This window comes from Argiope bruennichi, chromosome 4 (genome assembly GCF_947563725.1).
Source record: "Argiope bruennichi chromosome 4, qqArgBrue1.1, whole genome shotgun sequence".
In the NCBI taxonomy this organism is placed as follows: domain Eukaryota; kingdom Metazoa; phylum Arthropoda; class Arachnida; order Araneae; family Araneidae; genus Argiope; species Argiope bruennichi.
In genome coordinates, this window is record NC_079154.1 from 87,900,110 (window position 1) to 87,924,169 (window position 24,060).

General features: G+C 26.1%; 1 protein-coding gene across 2 annotated transcripts in view; it reads left to right on the forward strand.

The window, feature by feature from the left end:
- The window catches only part of LOC129965611 (syntaxin-binding protein 5-like), a 138,612-nt gene that overhangs the window by 101,951 nt on the left and 12,601 nt on the right, over positions 1 to 24,060 (forward strand). For both annotated transcript variants that reach the window (XM_056079655.1, XM_056079656.1), the window contains exons 2-19: positions 5,451 to 5,548; positions 6,536 to 6,614; positions 6,720 to 6,820; positions 6,912 to 7,046; positions 8,064 to 8,127; positions 8,787 to 8,870; positions 9,541 to 9,670; positions 10,211 to 10,286; positions 10,945 to 11,099; positions 12,670 to 12,742; positions 13,327 to 13,477; positions 14,638 to 14,705; positions 14,815 to 14,855; positions 16,752 to 16,957; positions 19,052 to 19,180; positions 20,019 to 20,173; positions 21,346 to 21,434; positions 22,550 to 22,650. In XM_056079655.1, coding sequence (XP_055935630.1) covers positions 5,451 to 5,548; positions 6,536 to 6,614; positions 6,720 to 6,820; positions 6,912 to 7,046; positions 8,064 to 8,127; positions 8,787 to 8,870; positions 9,541 to 9,670; positions 10,211 to 10,286; positions 10,945 to 11,099; positions 12,670 to 12,742; positions 13,327 to 13,477; positions 14,638 to 14,705; positions 14,815 to 14,855; positions 16,752 to 16,957; positions 19,052 to 19,180; positions 20,019 to 20,173; positions 21,346 to 21,434; positions 22,550 to 22,650 — 1,935 coding nt within the window. The remainder of the gene's footprint in view (positions 1 to 5,450; positions 5,549 to 6,535; positions 6,615 to 6,719; positions 6,821 to 6,911; positions 7,047 to 8,063; positions 8,128 to 8,786; positions 8,871 to 9,540; positions 9,671 to 10,210; positions 10,287 to 10,944; positions 11,100 to 12,669; positions 12,743 to 13,326; positions 13,478 to 14,637; positions 14,706 to 14,814; positions 14,856 to 16,751; positions 16,958 to 19,051; positions 19,181 to 20,018; positions 20,174 to 21,345; positions 21,435 to 22,549; positions 22,651 to 24,060) is intronic.

Consider the following 24,060-nt stretch of genomic DNA (forward strand, 5'->3'; position numbering starts at 1 on the left):
GATGTCATAGCACAGATAACAAAATGTGTAAGAAAATTTTACAGACACATCAGCAATTTCATTTGTCAGGTTATATAGTGTGAATATTTTCCACTGAACAAAGAAACAAGTCCTTTTTGTTCATTGTGTAATTTACATATACTTTTCATCTCGGTATTGATGAAAATATAGAATTTCAACAGACTCTGAATTAATAAGATGTATCCAGATCCATTCAGTTAAGAACTATTGTAAAAATATTTTTTAAATTGCCATTCATATTATATCAACGAAATAACAATCACCATAAATAACTTTTTTTAATGTTTTTAATCAATTAATACGTATTTCAGCTTAATTAGAAAAGAAACTTTAAAAAAAACTCAAATGCATGTTGGTCACAAATTATGAAAACAACTTCTCGTCTGAAAATTCATTTTCATCATACATTTTAAGATTGTAAGATTTCACAATTTTAAGATTAATTCGTCTTCTTTGTCAACACAGGTAAAAGTATACACATAACAATTTTAATATTCCGTAATTTACAGAAGGTATACCATCCACAAAGTATTAAATAAAAATTCGAAATATTATATTTAAAGAGCAAGGCTAATGAAAATTACTGGCATACTTCTTTAAATTTTAAAACAGATAGAATATAAATCAATGCGTTCTTTCAAAAATAATGATTGTTTCAAGGCTTTTAGAAAAATCTATACAAAACAATGGAAACAAATAACAAGAACTCTTCAGAAAAATTATTAAAACGCCAAGTTTGGGGACATCATTTTGAAATCAATATACATATTATTTCAAATAATTTATTTTATTAATAAATTAACAAATATGCTTCACAAAATCTTTTTGAAATTATTATTTGGCCAAGTTTTGGGATATTGCTAACAGGATAATAATCCATTTAGCTGGGCACATCTTCTAATATTTAATAATAGAATCTGAAATTATTGAGAAGAAATGTTAAAATGGTAATTGATTTTTAATCAAAATTTCGATTAGATTATTAAGAAATAATAACGTTCCTCATTTGATAGGTCTAAGTATAAGAATATGCCCTATAGAATATTTTGAATGATTTCTGCATCATTCATGGCGCATGTTATAATCTGCAAATAGTATTCCAGCCTATATATATTGTCATATTAAATATGTACAATCACTACAAAAAATTTTTGTTGTTGTATGAAAAGTTGAATAAAATGGCAGTATGCAAATTGCAATTGTAGTTACTATGCTTCACCTGCAAGTGGCATAAAATTGCACTTGACGAAATAAGAATACAATTTTTGTGGCATATACAAATTTTGTACAAGTATACAAATTTTGTGATACGATAGTGTTTACTATCGCGCCACGATCTCTTGTACAGTAGCATTTTCCGTAAGATCATTTCAGTACATCATTTGTCAAAAAAAAAAAAAAAAAAAAAAAAAAATAGCGAAATATCATTGGGAATCAGGGCATGGCCAAAATTAGAAGATTAGCACTATTTGATTTCTTTTGTAATTTATAAATTGTGTTAAATTTCTGAAATTCGGATTAAATTTGAAATAAAGAGACGAACTGCTTTTTTTTTTTTTTTTTTTTTTCGAAATATTAACAAGCAGGAATCTGCCACTGTTGGATGATATTAAATTGTAAACTGATCAAGGGTGAGCATTTTTACAAACATTAGATATGCATTTCTCCAAATCGTGAACACTTCTACTCGTTTAAACTGAACAAAAACGCTTTTTTCTAGATCAAACTTCTCGATAAAATATTAGATTCAATCTATTTTCCAGATGTCTTCAAAAAAAAACCTTCTTTCAGGCATCATTTTTCTTTCCACTTTCTTAACCATTTTCTGAAAGCTCTCGCCCTCAGATTCTGACACACGGAAAACCCAGCTGTCCATGCCAATCAACCAAACACGTGCCAAAAAAAATTAAAATAAAGTTAGAACCATTCGCTAAATTGTCACTGGTGAGAAATTTCTGCTCAAGACGAAAATTCTCCTTTTCGACAGTGACAAACAAAAAACTTCGTCCGAAAACTCAGCTGTCCAGATGTCTTTCTGTCCGTGACAACTTCCACTCTTCCTCTTCGTGACCGGCAAAGCAGCTGCACAAATATCAATCGTTCGCTGGATCCCTGCCATTTACTCTCCAAACCTACTGACTTTCTCACCCAATTAAAAAAAATAAAATGCAGGAATTCGTGATGAATATATCTTGCAGTCTCTTCTGTGAGGACATAAACTCGAGACTTTGCCACGCTGTTCGTATATTCATTATCTCTTTAAAACCAAATTTTATGTCTTAAAAAAGTAGTTAGTGTATTATTTGATTTGATAGTTTAAGAACTAGCACATTACAATGGCCTAGAGAGCATAAGTGGCAATAGAGGCTTATTGTATTTTTTTTTCTACCTCGTCATTAATGATTTAACAAAAGCAAAAGATGCTCGTGGTATATTTCTTCGCCTCATCTTATGCTTATCTTCCTGTAATAAACGCAAAAATTTTTAATGTCCAAAGCGTCTTTAAGATTCGAGTTTGGGACATTTGTACCACCCCTTTATCACTCTGCCACTGTTTTGTGGGGGTTCTCCAACGGATATGTGGTTAATTCTATATTTATCTAAAATGAAACCAAATCTGTATAATCAAGGCTAATTATATTTGAAAGATTCCTGAGTACGATCAAGTAACAATGATTTAAATGATAAATGTCTATAAAAATTTTGTATTAAAAAAATTAGTGTGTATATTTAGTGTAAACATATCGAAGCATGACATTTTAAATTCTGAGTCCTCAAAAATTTAGAATTGTCTACTTTCAGGTTTTTCGATATTTCTAAACAAATTGAGAAGAATCATTGTATTCAAAATATTTCATTAAAATATGATGAATAATCATTTTATTTTTCTTTTCATTGTTCACAAATAAATTTCTTAGTTTTGCGTTCAAGTAGATTTGGGGGGGGGGGGGACGTATAAAAATGAGGTTGAAAGTTAAAAAAAAAATAGCATTAGGAGCCTTAATCTTATATATGGAAGTTCTCGAACTGTGAGTTGCGGGTCGATTTTTGATCATACCACAGGCTTTAAAATAAATATTCGCGACAGGCTAAAAAAAAATTTAGCTTAAAAAAAAAAGACAAATTTTTGAATGAATTTGTATCTTTCCACAATGTCCAATAATGTGATGTGGGATTAAAATCTTCACCAAGCCAATTATTAGAAATAGATTTTATAAAATTATATATATTCCCCAAAATCACTTTTTAACCTAGAAAACTTCTTTTGGGAATACTGTTCATCTCTGGAAAAGTTCAATTCGCCGATGAAGTGGGTCGTTGTAGATTCGGTTTCTAAAAAAAAAGAAATTTAAAAGTTTGAAAACTCTGGTTTGGATTATGATTCAATCAATCTTTGCTGCTGAACATCAGTAGTGTTGCAATCACTATTATAGATATAGTGATTAGATTATATAATATGGTATATAGATTATAGATATATATATATGGTATATTATTTTTTAAACCAATAAATTATTAACAGTTGCATTCCACTATCATCGTAATTTGATTTAATTATTTATGTTAATATAAATTAATCAAATTTTGAGTAAAGTTGTAAATAGTATTTTTTTAAAGTTTTCTAAAGTTGTATAGTGGAACTTTTAATTGTGAGCCAATCATAAACTAATGTCCTGATCCCTTCAGTTTATATAAATTCATTTTATTCTCTGTATGCATAGTGAAAGCTCACGAAAACATAATTTTTTAAGACATTCATCGATTAATGCCTTGATTATTTCTGTCATAATAAATTTCTCCTGTTACAGTTCTAAGTAGTATCTTTACTTACTTGCTTAAGCCATATACTTGACATGTGCATTTTTAAATACTATTGTTAATGTTTTCTTTTTTCATGTATAATTTTGCTATAATGTATAATTCGTGACTTGTTCTATTGAAGAACCCTTTGGTGAAGTTTAACAAGTGTTGGTCACCATTAATTTTAATTCATTTATTATTTTCAACCTTAATGAAAAGGTTTGATTGTTAAAACATTATTGATTGAAATAACGGAAAATTAAATTGAATATGGGAAGTATGGGAAAAATTTTGAATATGGGGAGTACATCTTCCCTTTTGTTCATTTGCCGCCAATTTTCAACTATGAGCCAATTTTCTAGTATTTTGCCTATGAAGTAATATAGAATTTCCGCCTCCAAGATCGCTTTCCTGAATGCTTCGTCAGTTGGAATCTTAAAAGTTTTAATATTCGGTTTTTAAGATGCTAATAAATGTTTAAAATTGAGATTTCTTAATTTTATATCTTGAATTATTCTGAAAATATCAAATTTGATTTTTCTATTTCTATTGTTTTAGATGTTTGTTTTGTATAAAAAATTTCAATATTTAAGTAGTTTGTGTTGGCCACAAACTCTTACACAGCGCGAGGTACGAATTCCTATTTATTTCCCGTTTTGTCCGTCTGCTGAAATTAGATTAAATGAACATTGTCCCCCGCCCCTCCCCTATTCTTTTTAAAACGCATTTTTATCAATTTTAGTAAAATTTGTGAGTTGACATATTTTATGGAGTTTTATCTCGGTGCATGTCAAAACTTATGAATGTTTTGAAAGTGTGTTTAAGCTCAAGCATGGATTTAATCTTGACTTTCTTATATTTTCCCTGCATTCGTGTATAAAAAATGAAGCGTATTTAAATTTTGCTGTTCCTTTTAAATTTAACCGTCTTCCTCGCAGAATTATAAAAGAAATTAGTAATGCTTAAGATTAGTGTTCGCCAAGATTGACAAATTCGTGCAAAACTTTCGAAAACGCCTCAAAAGTCTATACGGCAAGATATGGTAATAAAGGATTGCAATGAAAAAAAAATATCCAGGATTACATTTGGTGAAAAATTACCCACAAAATATTCAATTTTGGCGAAAGGAAATTAAATTCGACCCAAGAATTGTTAAACTTACAACTGAAACACACACACACGCATATATATAGATAGATAGATTTGTGTTTTTAATGAATAAATTTATTTTGCACTTGTTTTTACTTTTTTTTTAACTGAAAAAAGATCTAATTCTGTCGAAATGAATTTGTCTTTTTATTTTTTTAATTTGCAAACTTTATATTATATTTTTTAATAAAACCAAATGCATTGAATTTTACCATTAATTGTAGATCTAAGTGTAAAATATGTATGTTTCAGCTTTTATAACTTTATTATTTATGTAACTTTGAGAAATAAAATCTTTATTAGATTGAAATGATTCAAATTTATTATTTTTATTGAAATTCAAGTGTGACATGTCATGTTCTTGATAAATTAAACTTGAAATGAAAATAGATATTCATTTTTAAAAGTTTCTGACTTTATGCTGGCATGAATTTAAACATTTTCTTTACATAAAACTATAATTTTCATTTTTATTTCAGACTGTTCGGCATGGGTTCCCCTTTCATCCCACAGCTGTTGCCTTTGATCCTATACAAAGGCTACTTGCCATTGGTACTCACTCCGGCACCCTTCGAGTGTATCCTTTAAAAAAATTAGCATAATTCTAAAATATTTTCTATTTAATATATTTTGTTCCCGTATTTTTGTAATATTTCTGCGATTTTAAAATTGTTAAATCAATGTAATTTATGCTTTTCGATCTTTAAAAACAAGATGAATCATATTTTGCAAATCTAAACCAAGAAGGGAAAAAAAAAAAGGATGCCCATGAATAAGCATTTAAGTGTTAATTTTTAAAGAAACTTTTGCATTTTTTCAAAATGAATAGAATAGTTAATTTCTGAATATCTCAGCCATAATTTGTTTAATACTATATTTTTCCCCTTTATAAAAGTGAGTTAATTATTTAATTATTTATAATTGTATTTCTTTAAAAATCTTGCCTTCCTTACTTCCATTTATATTTACAGTTTATTCTGTGTTTAAAAATCTATAATAAATTGCCTTTATAACTTTATTGTTTATACCTTTATTGCTGTTTGAAAAGTGACAAATCATTTTTTGTTGAAATTTTATTTCTTGTTATATTGATTGCTTACACTTGATCAAACTGATATAAAAGAGTTTTAATTTATTCAATTTTGTCATTTATTTAACAAGAATTGAATTAATACCAATATATTTGTTAAGTTTTAAATCTAAGTACACATTTACAAGTTAAATATCAGGAAATAAGTTTTTAATTTTTGATTCATAATTCATTATTTACTTCTTTCCAAAATTTTCTGAACATATTTAAGATTTGACCTTATTCAGACATTTAAATTAAAAAGACATATTACAATAATGTCAATGCAATGTCTCGAATTGGTATTTCTTTATATGTTCATAAGTCAACTTCTTTGAAAGATTATTTTAATTTGTCATGTAAATTAAAGCATAAAATAAAAAAAAAATCATTTAATTTCTGAAAAAAAAAAGATTACTTATTAAAAATCTACATATTTTTATTTCCTTTTATTTTTTTATTTGAATCGGGGTTTTTTCCCTTAATAATTCAAAGATTTGGTAGGCCTGGAGTGGAATATTTCATGGAACACAGTGATTTTCCCATTATTCAGCTATTGTTCTTAATAAATGAGGTAATATACTTTTTGTTGTTGAAATACTATGTTTATAGTATTTGAAATACATTATTTGTTATTTTTTCAAAAAAATACCTCATATATTTCATTATTTTATATTAGGGGGCCTTGGTTACCGTTACAGGTGATGACTATTTACATATGTGCAATTTAAGGCAGAAAAAGCCTGAAATTGCACAATCCTTAAAATTTCAGAAAGAAAGGTAAATATTATAAGTGAATTAATGATTTTCAATCAGTCCTACAATCTAGTCAGTTATGTTCATATAATATTAAGAATGCATTTACTTTCAGATTAACATACTGTCATTTACCTTTCCAAAGCAAGTGGCTGTATTGTGGTACAGATAAAGGAAATGTTCATTTAGTGAATGTTGAATCTTTCACACTCTCAGGATATATCATTTACTGGAATAAATCTATAGAACTGTAAGTATTTTAAAAGAATTTTTAGAATAGTTTAGTGATGTTTACCTTAAATTAATTTTTAAATGAAAACTATTCTAATTTTAAAATGCACCCTTATTTTTTTTAAAATCTTTAAAATTTGTTAACACTTTGAACATGTATCCAAATTTTAAATTCAATGCTCTAAAATATTTTATATTAAATTGATATTAAATCATATTGTAGGAGAAAAGTAGTCAATCTTTTTCCTAAAATTAATAGCCTTGTAACTTAAAGATATTCTTTCAAATGAATTGTCATTTTTTGTTATATTAGTAAAATTGAATTTTAAAAACTAAAAAGAAAATTTTGTCAATGCATCAAATATTTTTTTCTGCCATAAACATTAATTTTCATGTAATTAAATTAAGTCAGTCTATTCATTTTTGCTATTCCCAACATAGCTAAATAAAATCTGTAATGTTTATGATATACTTTTATCATAAACATTATGAATTTTATGTAAATTATATATATATAATCTAATATTGTAGTAAATTTATTTAAAATGCCATCTTCTATGCATTTTATATTTATTGCCTTTTGAGTTGTTTATTTTTGTAAGTATTAGTGTTTGCCACTGAAACACTAATAACTAATAAAACTGTTATAATTATCCTTAAAAAAGTTGTTTTTATTTTTTATGTGTCTATAGAATATCATTAGGTAAACTAACTGGTTGATTGAATGCATTATTCTATAAGATTTAAACAACAGGCGTGATTAGTTGCGCTTTTATACTTTTCTTCTGAATTGTAAAAGGGATTAATATTTTCATTGTAAAAAAAAAAAAAAAAAAAAAATCCTATTTTAAAAAACAAAAATTAGTGCTGGTCTGTACTTGATTGTGTTTTTGATATCAGTCTCTTAACATCTGCCCTTTACAATGTTAATTAGATCAGAGAGAAAAGTGTCTTTATATAACTTTACTTTCAATAATTAATTTTAAATTGTTTTATAAAATTTTGAAATTAAAATATTTCTTATGATTTTTTATAGCTCATGCAAAACTCATCCTGGTTCTGTAGTTCACCTAAGTGAAAACCCTTTAGATTCAAACAAGGTATTTCATAGTAAATCATTTCTTTCCCTGTATGTTTTATTTTTACATTGTCTTCCAGAAGTAAAAATAGTACTGTATTAATTATCAATAATCAAATTATGCTTTTTTAATTATTGTTAATAATTATGTAATGCATTGTTCTACTATGAATAAAGATTTAATGTATTAATTCACTTCTATTTCCAAATGTCTGTCTGGTATTGACTCTTAATGGCTTATATTGTGAGCTTCAGTATAATGCCAGAGTTATGAAGGGCAAAGGGTGGGGATATAGATGCTTTAGCATCAGTCTGGAAACGCCCTGGAAACAAAATATTAATTACTTGTCACTTTTCAAAACTAAATATGATGAAGGGGCAGAAAAATAGCAGCATATCCAAGTGTCATTTACATTTGTTACATCGCTGCTGACAATTAGGATTGGAAAAAGAAAGAAAATTGTATGCTCAGGCTACCACTCTCTTTCACTATGCCATTGTTTTATATATCTCTACACAATGAAAGCGATTGCAAAATATAAAATATAAATTGCTAAATATTTAGATAAAAGTATTTTTTCTGATTGGTTAAACTTTTTTCCTTATTAAAGTATGCAAAATCAGTGTGTGTGACCTTATTCGTATTTCTACCCTTTTATTAACATACTTTTCATTTTCAAGCTTCTCATTGGTTTTGAAAAAGGACTTGTAGTTCTATGGGATCTCAGAAATAAAGCAGCTGATGCAAGATTTAATAGTAGTGAGGTCAGAATTTATATTTCATTCTTATTTATTCATTGTGTTCATCTATATTAATGAATAAGCAAATCATTAATATTTCTACACATTGTTATTGAAAATAATGGTATACATCTGTACATAAAACTATTTATTGCTGAAATTTGAAACTAGTTTTAATAGTTTTTTTTTCTTTCAGAAATTGACATTTTTTGTCATAGAATTTATTTTTAATACATAATTATTCCATATTAAAAAATTTACCGAAATCATAAGAAATGCTAATGGTTTCAAAATATTTTTTCTATTACTTCACAACTTTTTATGAAATTCATTTTATTGCAATTTGTATATAAAAATCCTTTGACAATATATTAAGCACATGCTTCATACCCTGTTAATACCATTATTCATTGTGTTTACAAAAATTACTATATTAATGATAAAATAGTATTTTGCTTCTGAACTTTTATTTCAATAATAAGTGAGTCCTTAACACTGTTATAAGGAATAAAAAATTATTGTATACTTGCAGACTTCTTGTGTATTAATACATATATGCAATAGAATTTTAATTGGGTCTTTATTAAAGAGAAAATTTTACTTTATTTTGTTAAATTAGCCACTTTGAATAAAATTGGCAGAAATGAGAATATTCTCATCTTTTAATATTTATTTTACTTTTTGTATTATTTAGACTTCAAGTTTAAAATCTGTTGCTTGGCAACTAGAAGGTAGGCAGTTCATATGTAGTCATGGTGAAGGTAGCCTTATAACATGGAATGTTAAAGTTCCCAACAAACCTGTCTCTGTTATTTATCCTCATGGTAAGATAGTATTTAAAAAATACTTAATTTAACGTATTTTCATTTATTGTCTAGAATAGAAATCAGTTTCTTTAATTATAAGAGCTAGTAAATGTGACTTATGTATTCTTGTATATTAAAATATTTACAAACTTCTTATAATTTTACATAGTAATTTTTCCTATTTTTTTATAAATTTAAAAATAATAATAAATATAAGAATAGACTTTTATTGGATTCAAAAAGTTTATTAATAAGCATCCAGTTGTTAAAATTACAAATTCTCTTAATTTTTTTTTAATTTATGTAATATGGTAATAAATTTGCTGAGAATTTTATTAGTTCAATACCTAATGAAAATTGATCTGAAAAATATAGACTTATGTATAACTGTTATTAATTTTGCTAGCTTCAATCTAATCCCAAACTTGTAATAATTTAAGATAACAGATAATTTTATTTAACATGCACATTAAGTACATAATGTATGCATGAAATTTATTTATACTTATTTATTTGAAATTTTAATTTTATATGATGATGAAATCCTGTTCATTTTAGCCAAATCTCTTATTGATGGCAAACCAGAACCTTGTAATGGAATTTACAAAGTTGAATCTAAGGTTAATAGAGCTGGGTGAGTATTTGTATGCTCATTTTATTGTCAATCTTATTTTTAAGTATGTAACTTCGATTAAAGCCAAAAATTATAAAACCTTGAACATTTTTTTGTATATCTATTTGTAGCATTGCCAATTTCCAGTGAAAAAATAGTTAATGTAAAATTTTACTTAATTCATTACTTTTTATTTAAATTTAAATAATTTGGATAACGAACCCAAATGAGATTATTATAATACTTCAAAGTGCAAAATTTGATTTATAGACAACATACTAAATTTCATTTATTTAGATTGCTATAATTTTGAATGATCACATTCGCATACCTACAATTAGACAAATGCACAATAAATATTTTTGTTAAAAATTTCCTCAAAATTCTGATGATAAATTATTTCCTAAATTCATCTGGCTCACTAAATTTGAGTTATTTCTCTCAAAAATTAAATGATATATGTATATGTATGGATGGACAAACAGAATGCCAGATGAATAATTTCATCAAAAATGTGATTGATGTCATCATCCGTATAAAAACTTCATATTAAATTTCACTCTTCTTGTTTATTATAGTTTTACGTTTATTGGTTATGTTTTATTATACATAATTTGTATAATAAATATTGTTCAAAACATTTTAGTTACCAATTCAGAATTTATTTTATTTTTATCAGGGATACAATCACTGTTTTTTCTGGTGGTTTGCCATATGAAGAACGTGGAAAAACATCAAGCCTAACTATTCAACAAGGACGTTCAACAACAGTTTTAGAAATGGATTATAGCATTGTTAATTTTGAAATACTGTGTGAAGCTCCTTGGCACTCAGGTAATATATTTGCTTTTATTTGTATCTTATTATCAGATATTATTTTTTAAATTTATATATTTATCTATAATTTGTTGTCAGAAACAAAAATAAAAACTGCACATATGTTACTGTATTGCATAACTATTGCTAATAATGCTTATAAATACTTTATAATATTGTCACTTCACTCCATAGTACTCAATATGATTTTTATCATAGTACCTAATTAGTGTTACCTAATTACACCTCTAGTAAACTTTCTCATTTTTTTTTTAAATTTTTATTTTCAAAATGCTTTATTTCGGTTGCTCAAATAATTTTTTCTTCAAAACTCCTGTTGACAATTTTTGCTCCCATTTGAAATTCTTTTCAGTACCTGAAACTAAATGTAATCGATTTTTCTAATTTGATTTTTTTTTTTTTTTCAATCCATAAGTAAGCTCTTTGTTGGGTGGAACACATCAGATTTATTATTTTCATTAACAACATCAAGCATTTCTTTAAAAAAATAAAACTGATTCACTTTTTTAAAAAGTTAATCAAGATTCTGATTTTTCTCTTGTTCTTTTGTATGAATGTAATTAGCTTTTGATAATTACTCTGCTTAAGAGACTGAAATATTTGTTCTGTAACATGTTTAATTCATTAAATGTTTTTTTGTTAGTTGTAATTTTTAATAATCTGGATCTATAAGTAATTTTATTAAATTAAAAAAATCTTTGGTTACAAATTTTTCTTACTTTTAAGAGTTATAAATATCTCCATCTAATTATTTAGCATCACTAATTATTTTATATTTCAAACATTATAAGGGCATAATGGAATTTTTCCAATCCTTTATTTTATCCTTTTTTTTTAATTTATTTTTGTCCTTTATTTTACTTTCTAAAAGTACTCCCTATCCTATCAATCATTGATAGCCCCCCCCCCCCGAAAAATCATCCCCTTCCTTTCCTATCAATTTCTTATTTGTTTGAATAATTTAGAAAATGGTGGAGCATCTGTTAAAGTTGACCAAAATTATTAAATTTAATTATGAAAGATGCTTGACTAATTTTTTTTTTAATTTCAGGGCTTCATAAAAAGTTTCCTTTCTTGGTATGGTACTTAGCGTAGTACAATGTTAGAATAATTTAACTGAGAGCAACTCTTTTTTTTTTTTCCCTGAAATATTAATGGATCCATTTTATTTCTTAATACCCTTTTTTTTTCTGTTCAATATTGTACATAAATACTTTAGAAGCATATATTTGCAAAATTCCAGAAAATATCTTGATTTGTTATGGTTTTTAATTATAATGAAATATGATAATAGTAATATTTTGTAAATTTCGAAAATCTGAATAATCTGTCCGTATGATTATTCACAAATATATTTTTGTAAGAATTTCTGATACATGTTTTGGTAACTCTTTCATTTTGTTTTGTATTTAAGAACAAAAATAAAATTATAGTAATATTCTTAATACTAGTAATAAATTAATTAATTAATAAGAGAGCTGATGCCTTTGATGATAATGACCATTAATAGTATTCTTAAGAATTTAAGTAAATTCATTATTTGTAATAAAAATTATTTCATGAATAGAATATCAAGAACCTTATGCTATAGTTGTTCTTCTGCAACGAGATCTTGTTGTAGTAGATCTTACCAGCCCTGGGTATGTTACTTCCCTTTTAATTGCTTTTAATATTTCATTTGTATTTCTAATAAATATTATGGGTAGATAAATAAAAATTCTATTACAGTTTCATAATTATATTATGTAAATAACATAATTATGTTCTATAACATAATTATGTAAATTCTTTTTAATTCTGAATTTAGAAAAGGTTATCTTGGTTATTTAGGTCTTTTTCAAATGTAATTTTTTATTGTTAAGATTTTCTTTCTGTTTTAAAATTTTTTCAAATGTAAATTTTTTATTTGGGTAAAAAAGAGAAGCATTTTTTTTTTTTTAATATGGTTTATGTTTTTAAAATTTTCAAAATATTGATTTCTTAATGAAAACCCTTTTCAAAATTCGGTATTCATATAAAATTTGTTTTTTGTGTGCAATTACAATATTTAAAATGTGTTGTTAAACCAGATTTTATTTTTTACTGTTAAATATTTATTGTTATTTGAAAACTTAGTTGAATCATTGTGTGAATTTTTAAATATTACTTTTATTATTGGGATTAATTTGGGCAAAATTTCCTGCATATTTAGTTATACTAAAAACTATTCTACTATTCTTTATAGTTTTCCTTGCTTCCAAAATCCATATCCTATGGACTTCCACAAATCACCTGTCACCTATTGTGCCTACTTTGCAGATTGTCCTAATGATCTCGTACCAGCCTTTTATTCTGTCGGGTCAATGGGCACCAAACAATGTGGCTGCTCTGATAAAGTATGCTATTCGTATTCATGTAAGATTAAATATTATATAGGAGTAATACAATTTGTTGTAACCAATTTTCAGTTTAAAAAGCTAATGGCATCTATTTAAATTTACGATACCAAAAAGACTTCTGTCTATAATTTAAAACAGAAAGAGAATAACTCTTCATGTAAGAGATTCTAATATTTAGAAACTTCATTGCTGTAAATCTTGTATTGAATTAATATCAAGATATGCCTAAACTTTATATTCATACAAAAATGATATGCTTGTAATGAGTTGCAATACTTTTAAAAAAAATTGTCAAAATACACAAAATCATATGTGTCATGCAATATATATGTTTCTTATATTATAAAATGAAAAATAAAAGTATATTATTGCTTTAAGAAAAGAATAGCTTTTTATATTATTGGAATATTTGCTACCTAAAACATATATATTCTTAATCAAAAATTAATTTTAAATGTATATTCTAGGGAGATCTTATTCATGAAAAATAACATTTTGTGCTAAGGAATCTTCTGGCTCTTATTGTTTTTATTGTGTAACTGTAAAAGAGCAGTTCTTATTGTTTTTATTGTGTAACTGTAAAAGAGCAGTTCACACTTTATTGTGAGGCAGGATAATCAATATAATTATTTAATAACATGAATAATTTTCATTTCTTATTAGCATTTATTTCTTTTATTGTTGCACGGTTTTCATTATTCTTATCTTGGTGTAGCCTGTCTAGGCGTTTGTGCAATAAAGAAATAATTTGCTGCTATTTTTTATTATATTCTTACTTTTTAATGATATTGCCACTAATTTAACTGATTTTTATATGTATTTTTTCATATAGTGGAATCATCTGCTTATTATAGATTAAAATTTTAATTTGATCAAAAATCAAATTTTTAATCCTTTTTTATTAAAACTTAATCATTAATAATTTTAATAATCAGTAGGTAATTTTAAATACTTATCAGAAAGAAAAAAAAATTACTACTGTTTATATGATTGATTTGATATCTTAACATATTGCCATCCATCATGTCATCGGATAAATACAAGTTCCAGCTCAATTTACTGTTTATTTGAGCTTATTAAGTTTTCTTTAATCCATTAAATGTTTATTTGGTTGAATGTCCAAAAATCATTATAATAATTTATAATTCTTTTTTAAGGACTGGCCCATTGATGGTGGTGAGTGGGGTACTGCAACCCTTAGCTATCCTGAAATAGTGATAACTGGGTAAAATCATTCAGATTTCATTTCAGAAATATACATATATATATTCTACTTTATTTTTTAAAGGATTAAATCTTTAATTTCAAATTAATTTGATTGTTTTTCTTTCCAGACATGCAGATGGTTCTCTGCAATTTTGGGATGCTTCATCAGGTAAGACTACTCTCATTCACTAAATTTATGAGTAATTGTAATCTAATTAGTGTACTTAATTAAATCCATTAAGATCTATTCATGATTGTCCAGTCTTAGTAAATAAAGTGTCAAAAAATCAAATAAATGTATGTGTATATTTATTATTATTTTCAAGAAGTCTTATCTTAAATTTAATTATTTCACACATTTGAATAATATCATATTGAAACAGTGAACTATTGTCTGAATATGATTACTCAAAAACGTGAAAACTTGGACAAATAAAATTTGGTATGTAGTCAAATCTCCAAAATTTTTAATTTGTAATCAAATTTTGAATCTAATTGATAGAAAAAAAAAGTCATAAAATCCAAACTCATTTTTTTTAATTATATTCTGAACGCAAAATACTCGATTTTATGTTAGCATGTAAGAAAATTAAAAGATAAATTCTTTTACTGTTTTAGCAAGTCAGATTATTTTTATTTTGAATGTTTACCATCTCTCAATTGGTTCTCCCCCCCCCCACACACACACACTTTAATAGTTTGAGAATGTTTCTCCAAGATGAGGCATTTTTTTCCTTTTGTTTATTTTAGCTTGCTTGTCTTTTGAATTGTATAACTTATTTGCTCTTTATAAATTATATTATCATATCTTGCTTTGGGATACAATATAAATATTAACAAAGTGCATTAATCATCAGAAATAGGCAAGAGGATAAAGTTTTTATCAATGAAAATCTAGGATAAATATTTACTCTCTAATTATGTTTCTTTGATACGTTTCCTATGTTTCAGATTTTAAAAAAAATTAATTTTGTAATAAAAGCATCTTTATTCAGACAGAATAAACACATTTTTTTTGTAACTTTGATATTCATATTCAAGCAAATCGTTGGAATGCAAGAGTGATAATGATCTTATTTCAAAAATTCAGAATCCAACATGTGTAGCATTATGCAACATTATTTCAAATAATTCTTGTGATAAATATTTTCAAATTATTTACTTAGTTAAATAAAAAGTGAATTTTTAAAGGAATTCCTGTTCCTTTGCATTATTTCATAAATTATTGACCTTTTTGATTTCTTCATATTTTTCAGATGTTTAACTTTTTTAGGAAAGTTATAAGGTTACAAAAAAAATCTACAATTGGGAATGTATTTGAACCATAGTCACCCTTAAAATATGTTGGACTAATTTAAACATCTCAATAGTGATATTTTTATAAAGCTGAAAGAAGGGAAAAGTATCAAATAAAATTCTTTAGTAAATAAGTTTAATGCGTGGTTATAGATAAAGAAATCGGGTAAATCATTGTTCTATCTTGTTTTAGATTATTATAAAATCCGTTTTTTTCATAAATGAAGAATAGTTATTATGGTTTATTCATACCTACAAAGTCCTAATTTTGCTGTCATATAGTCTAATAAGTGTTTTTGCTGTCATGTAGTAAATATTTACTAGTGGTAATACTTTAAATACAATTTATTAAAGTATATTAAAAAAACAAATAATTATACGCATTTCTCTGAAATTTTATCAGGTTATTTGATTTTTAACTTGCAACTAAAAATTAGATAACATTAAATAAATATAGACCAGTTAAAATTATTTTTGGTGTCAATAATAGTTTTTTTTTTTTTAACTTTAATAGAAAAGAGAACAAATTATATTATCATATGCAAATATCTTAAAATAAAAATAAAAAAAATTACGGATCCAAAATCAACTTCTCAAATTTAAAAAAAGAAATCTTATTTAACCATTAAGATTTTTTTTAAATTTAAATTTGCTGATATCAGTTACTTGCTTACTTATTGTGCTTAAAAGTGCATGCCAAAATTGCTTTTTTCTTTAATTTTTAATTAAGAATTTTTAAAGAATGGAATTTATTCTTTTTCTTTATTAGTGTCCTTCCAAGTATTGTACAAATTAAAAACGACCAAGGTTTTTGAGAGGCCAAAGCCAAAAAGTATAGATGAGCTTGAAGAAGATCCTTTTGCTATTGACAATGTTGCATTTTGTCTGAACTCTAGACTTTTGGCTGTGGCAGGCTCAAGTGGCCATGTTATAGTATATAGCTTTAAGAAAAATGATGCATCGATTGATCTGAATGTAAGTTTCAGCATAAATATACAGTTGAATCTATTTAATTTTATTATAATCAATATTTTATTTACCAAAATTGCTTTATAATTTGGAATTTTATATTCAGTTTAAATAATTAACAAAGATTCTCACCAAAGTTTATGGTAATTCTGCATCATATACATGTTTGTAACTGTAAGATGTACAAAATATATTTGTTTTTCATTTGAAATATTGATCAAATATAGTCATTGCAATTTTAAGAGCATAAAAGTCTTTTAGCAGATATAATTTGTTATTGAAATTAGTCAATCTAAATTTATTAATTAGAACTGCAGATTAATCCTTTGGATATACTTTTATTTGTTTGCATTTGGAACCATTTAATTTTTTAATATGTAAAAGCAACAGATTTTTGCAAGATTTCATTTATTTCATATCATTCATAATATATATTCTTATGTGATTTTAGAATTTAAGACAATTAATATTATTAACAAAATTGAAACATAAATTCAGACAAATGTATGATGATTAGATTTCCCAAATAAATCCAGAGGGTTAAAATGATAAATCAGATTGGCAGTTAAAAAAAAAAGATTGTGTCATTTCATAATATCCACTTAAATTGTTAATTTTAATCTTTTGTCATCTTTTGATTGTCTTTGTCATCTTTTGATTTAAAAACAGTTTATAAATTTGTTCTGATTTTAAATTTAAATGGTTGTAATCTATATTTCTTATAATGAAAATGAAGAAATGTTGTTGAATTTTTTTTATCCCCCAAAAAATGTTATTCAAATGGAACAATTTATGACGTATACACATACAGTATAGTGTGGAAGTCTTAATGTTAACCTTGTATTTAGTTTAGAAGTGTTCCATTTTTACACAGATTGATTATGTTTAAATGAAACTTTTTAACACTTAATCTACCAATGTAATGCATATCCCATGAAATAGAATATAGTCATTAATAAAATTTTACCAATTCTAAAACTCATTGAATGTTGTTCTACTGGTTCTGTGCTCAATAGAAATTATGGAGAAAATATAGAAGCTATTGAGCTCATTTTATGTACTGTGTGACAAATTTCACTTTGTATATTTTGCACCTTATCACACATGATATTAATTGAAGGCATTCTGCATAAATAATTCTTAAATATATTTGTAAAATATTTGCCATTGTTTTTTTGTTACCCAGAATACCAGTGGGACCTTAAAATCCCAGCTAGTAATACCAATGGGACACATGTCTTCCTCTTTCTCTTGTAATAGGATTATGATCATGTATGACTTACTATAACAAAGCCTATGGGAAAAAAATCTATCTAAAATTTTAAAAATGATAGTCTAAAGGCTTAATGGATTTTTCCAAAGCAGGGGGGAAAACCCCTGTAATTTGTAATTGCCTTATACTTGCTTCATAAATAAATAAAAAAAATATTTTTGAAGGAAAAGACAACTTACAAGTATTTTTTCTCCCTTTTAAACTGTTATTTGCGACAAAAAGAAATAAAACTGTGCTAATTTCATTCAAATTTAATTTTAAAATTATTGTAATTAACTAATTTACGCACAAAACTTTCAAAAAATCTTTCTTTTAAAGTTTTGCATTCAATACAAATTGTATTTTATTTCTAGTTTTTCTATAATTTTCATAAATTATGGAAATTATTACTGTCTATGCACACCAATAAAATTTTGTTAGGCCTGTTTATTCTTTATTTTATATTTATAAACAAAGTAAATGTAGTGTATTAATAGAAAAAGATCTAATCATCTAAATCATTTTTTAATTATTTAACAATGCTAATTTTTCATGTGGCAACGTAAAGAGAAAATGTACTACAAAAGTTTGATAAATTTAGTTGAAGTGTTAAATTGAGAGTTTCTTAAAAGTTGACTAGTAACTTTGCACAGTTTTGATAAAATCATTTTCAAACATCAAACCTAAAATATTTCTAAATAATCTGGTGAGGAGTCATGTCTAATTTTAAGAAGTTTTAATTAAATATATTTTCTAAAATTGAAGTTTTTTTTTGTTTTTATCACCAGATCTATTGCCGGTACTAGTATAATATTATTAATCTTTTCCAAACTATGTGTATTTTCTAGATTTTGGAAATATCTATAAAAAGTGAACCTGAAGATAATTCTGGAATATCGGAAGGCAATGATTCTCAGAATAGATCTTTCTCATTCCAAAGCTCTGGAAGATCAAATTCTGAGGACAGTGGAAAACAAGTAAAGAATGTTTTAAAATTATACTTCTGTTAAAAGAACATTTAGTTATACCTTGCATTTTTTAATTATTAATGCTCTAATTAATATATTTTTCTGTCTACATTTATTTTTCTCTATAACTAGTTATATGCTAAACATATTTTTTGTATGGTTATAAATAATACTGAAAGCATTGGCAAGAGCATTTTATTCTTATGTTTATAAATGTTACGGATTTTATGAAAACCTAAAATTTGTTATGGGAGTTTAATCAAATTCCTTAAATTTTCTTTGATTATAAATCAATGAAGTCTTAAATTGCTATACTAAAAAACTTTTCAATTTTCCTTTTTTTTTTTTTTGCAAGAGTTTTAGTATTGCAATAGAAGTGCATATCATGCCATGTATTAGAATTTTTTCAGTGCCCATTTGATTCTACTGATATGATTATTCTTATGCTGCATAATAATGATTGTCTCTTTCAAATCTAGTTTAATAATTTGAGATAAATGCGAATGTATATACCATGCAAAAATAAGTTTTGTTGGCATAGTTCATCAAGAAAGGAGTGTCTTCAAAATGATATTAAGCACTAAATCTTCCCTTAGCAGGGGTGAACACTTTATTATAAATCATCATTTTCTAAGAAAATTAGCTGAAATAGAATGTTTGGATAAGGTTCTTTTTTATTATTATTATTATTATTATGTACAAAGTTAGTATAAAATTGTATTAAAATAATGAAGAAAATTTATTTGTTTTCATAATAAAAAATAACATTCATAATAAAAAGTAATTTATTTGTGTGCATTTGTATTCATATATCTGGCTTTTAATATGCCTTTTCACTTTTTTACAGTCTCAAACAGAAAACTACTTTCCACTTAAAGTGCGAACGGGACCAGTTCGAATGACTGCTGGATTTCATGCTGACCTAGTGTGCCTCACAACACGCGTAGAAGGCGAATCGCAACCAAAAATCACATCACTTGCCCTGCAGGCTGGATATGGGCTGTATGTTGACTAATTTCTTCTTTACATTTTTCGTTAATACCCAATTTCTTTAAAATCAATATCTAATGAAGAATTTACTTTTTACATATATGTATAGAAGAAAAGAAATGTTCAAGAATTTGTTTTTAACTAATCATGATAAGCAAGTATATTTTTTTTCTAATTCAGTAAAAAAAGAAGTAGAGCACTTAAATATGTGCCACAAGGATTGCAAAGAGTGAAATAAAATGGCATTTGAAAATATAAAAAGGAAATCATTGAATTCAATTTCTATGTTGTGATTTTTTTTTTGTTCCTGGCTAAATGATACTATCAACACATGAATAGTTTAATTTCAGACAATAAAAAAATAAAATCTTGCTACATTTAAAGAAAGCAAGAAAATTCAATACTAAGCTTTTTCTTAAATCATGGTTTGGGGCATGGTGGTAAGATCTTGGCTTGTGAGCCGTAGGGCTTCAGGTTCGAGAAACGATTCCACTGAAGAACCGTCATGTAAGGGAGTCTGTTGCACGTTAAATCCATCAGGGCCAAATGTCCTCCCGCTGGCATGGTGTGGAGAGGGGGATGCCAGCTCAGGTGTCATCCTCGTAATCTGACTGCAGTTCAAAATTACGATGTCCGTTCCAAACTAACCGTAGTGTTGCTTTACAATGGGACGTTATTATAAGTAAACTAAACTAAATTAAATCATGGTTCTTAAATGCAAGTAGAGTTGTACAGAGAATTTCTTCACTTCTTTAATGCAGCCAGAACTTCTTTAATTACCGGAAGGCTCCAAGTTCGGGATATTTTTTAATATTAAATTTTTTTGACAAATTCATTCACTTTCTATATTTTACTTGTAATATATAGCAAGTGAATCATTTTGTCAACAAAGTATTAAACTCAATATTGGTTAAAAATTTTATTCAGTTGCAATTAATAATTATAAATTTCATGTTTTATCTAAAAGTTTCTTACTGGTTATCAGGAAGTTTCATGAAAAATTATTTTTTATAAAGCTTTGTGGAATTTTAAAGCTGTTTTAGTTTGCTCATTGACAGGCTAATAATTTGATCTTTTGAAGTGTTAACAAAACATGAATTTTATCTTACTATTTATTTTGCAGTATAAGTTGCCTTTATAATTTCTTTTTTGGAAATAAAGGGATTATATTTTCCTATTTACAGCATGGCATATGGTAATGAAAATGGGCTTGCTATTGTTGACATTGTTCAAAAGACTTGTCTTTTAAACATGGTAACTAGCGATCTCTATGGTATGTATTTTTTCCTTTAGCACTTATTATCAATTATAATAGAGAAATTTTTCATTGCGTATTTAGTTTATCTCATTAATTTTAAAACAGTAATGTGCCTGGAATCACTTTTAAATAGATAATTATTAATATTCTGTTAATTTAATGAGTGACTAGCCATTATGATTGTTACATACAAAATTATAAATAATTTGTTAAATTGTAGATTGGTTTTAAAGAGTTATATATTCTTTGTTTTTGCTGTTTGTATTTCATCTAGCATGCATTTTTTTTTTTTTAATGAAAGTGAATTATTTCTCTACTAAAATAATTAATGAATAATTAAACATAATTAATGAAATTTTAACTTTACCCTTTTTAATGCAATTATGTGGGTATTGTAATTGCACATTTTCCCTACTCTCTATTATATCTTTGCCTCATTTCCATTTTAATATTTTTTAATTAGCTTTGAATGTCTTATTACATAAATGACAAAATGATTTTCTTATAGCACTTTTATTTAAAATAAATAAATCTTCTACTATATTAATTTTATTTTTCAACTAATTCTTCATATTTTTTAACCTTATTTATGAATATTTTCCAACTGAGGTATAAAAAAACTGTACAATGTTAAATCAGAAAATTAAGTATAGATGTATAGACATTATTTTAGTATTTTAAGAAAAATTGTTTGTCGCGAAATTGGAAGCATATGAATAAACTTCAGAAATGGTTTGTATTAATGAAAATTCTTGAATTGGATAATATATTTGTTTGAATGAATATTATTTTAAACATCAGTTATATTAAATTGAGTTGAAATTAATTTTTAGAGAAAAAAAATGTTATTCAGCTGAAAGATCGTGTTGAATAATTTTTCATTTAGTGCTGTAATGATGGTTATACAAAATAACAATTACAGTATCATATTTGTCTCCGAGTTATAATTCAAAATATATATTTATGATGATAAATATTCTGGTTCATTCATTTATTTATCTATTTTATTCAAAGAATAAAAATTTTGTTAGATTTTCAAGTGTATAATCATTGTCCATATATCATCTATTATTTTTACCATTTTTTTTCTTTACTCATCATGATTTCAAAATTAAACATTCTCTTTGCAGGATCAGCTGATCCTTACCATAGGCCACCTAAATCTCCTAGAAGGACAAGCAGCTGTGCTAACTCTAGTTGTGATGATCAGGGACATTCTCCATGTGAAGAGGTATGACTTTAAACATTGATTTATACCACATAATTAAAGTTTTGTCAAAATACTGTCATAAGTTTCTATTGCATATAGTTCCTAATTACCAGTTTCTTGAAGGAAAATTATCTATTAATGCGTGACCATTGTTGATAAATATGTTTCAAAACTTTAAATATATATATTTTTACAGGTTTTTAAATTCTAATTAGATTTAAATCTGTATAATACTTAGACTGGGAATGATTTTTTTTTCTAATATCTCACCTAAATATATTAACATACTATTTTACCTTTTGAAATATTTGTGTGCACTATAACAACATCCTGGTTTTTAAAAACAAAGTAAAATTCATTATTTTTTTCTATCTAAATCATTCAGGGTATGACAAAAAACACGGACAAAGTTATTGCATAACAGGGGAAAAAATTAACTTTTTTAATATGCGAGTTCATTTCTTTTGTTCTACCACTTTTATTATAAAATATTTTATAATATATCTCTTATTTTACGCATTGTTTTTTTCGTTTTTTACAATATCAAGTGAAATATCTGCTATTTTAGAGTTGTTTACGTATGGAAACCGACGATGTGGAATCGTTCGTTTGTTTAATGTGCCTTGGCAGACAGTGTCTGATGCCATTTCAGAGAACTTGGCAATGGTGATCGACATCCAGGAAGTGGACAAAAACGGACGGTGAACACTTCCTATAATCGTAAGACCATAAAAAAGCGAGTTCAAAGAAAACCCAAGGGTTTCAACAGAAATCGAGTGAGAATCCCAAAGATCGCTCTTAAAATCTGTAAGTGACCGATCAATGCTGCATATGGCAGAGCTTGGATTGAAGCCTTACAAGTTCCAAAAAGTTCAGCTTTTCACTAAAGAAAACCAACTCCTGCTAATCCAAAGATGTCAAAAACTTTTGAGACAGGCTGCATGTCAGTATTGGTAGATATTCCTTTTCATTGATGAAAAGCTCTTTACTGTCCAATAAAGCTCATAACTCCTGGAAAAATAAGATCTTGTCTGTTGATGCTTTAAAAAAAAAAAAAAAAAAAAAAAAACCTTGACAATTGTTAAACATTTTCAGCATCCAAAGTCGGTCATGGTCTGGGGTGGAATTTGTATAAGCGGCAAAACACCTCTGGTTTTTGTGGAATGAGGGCATTAAAATAAATAAAAAAAAAGTGTACCATCAGGACATTCTAATAGCTGTTGTACTTCTGTGTTCCAAAAAGTACTTCAGCAATATAAACTGGAAGTTTCAACAAGACTCTGCACCAGCTCAAAAGCCCAAAAGACACAAGAGTGGTGCAAGGCATATTTTCCGTACATGATATCATTTGGAGAGTGGCCATCTTACTCGCCGGATGCCAATCTCATGAGTTACAGTATATGGTCTATTTTAGAGTCTAGGGCCTTCACT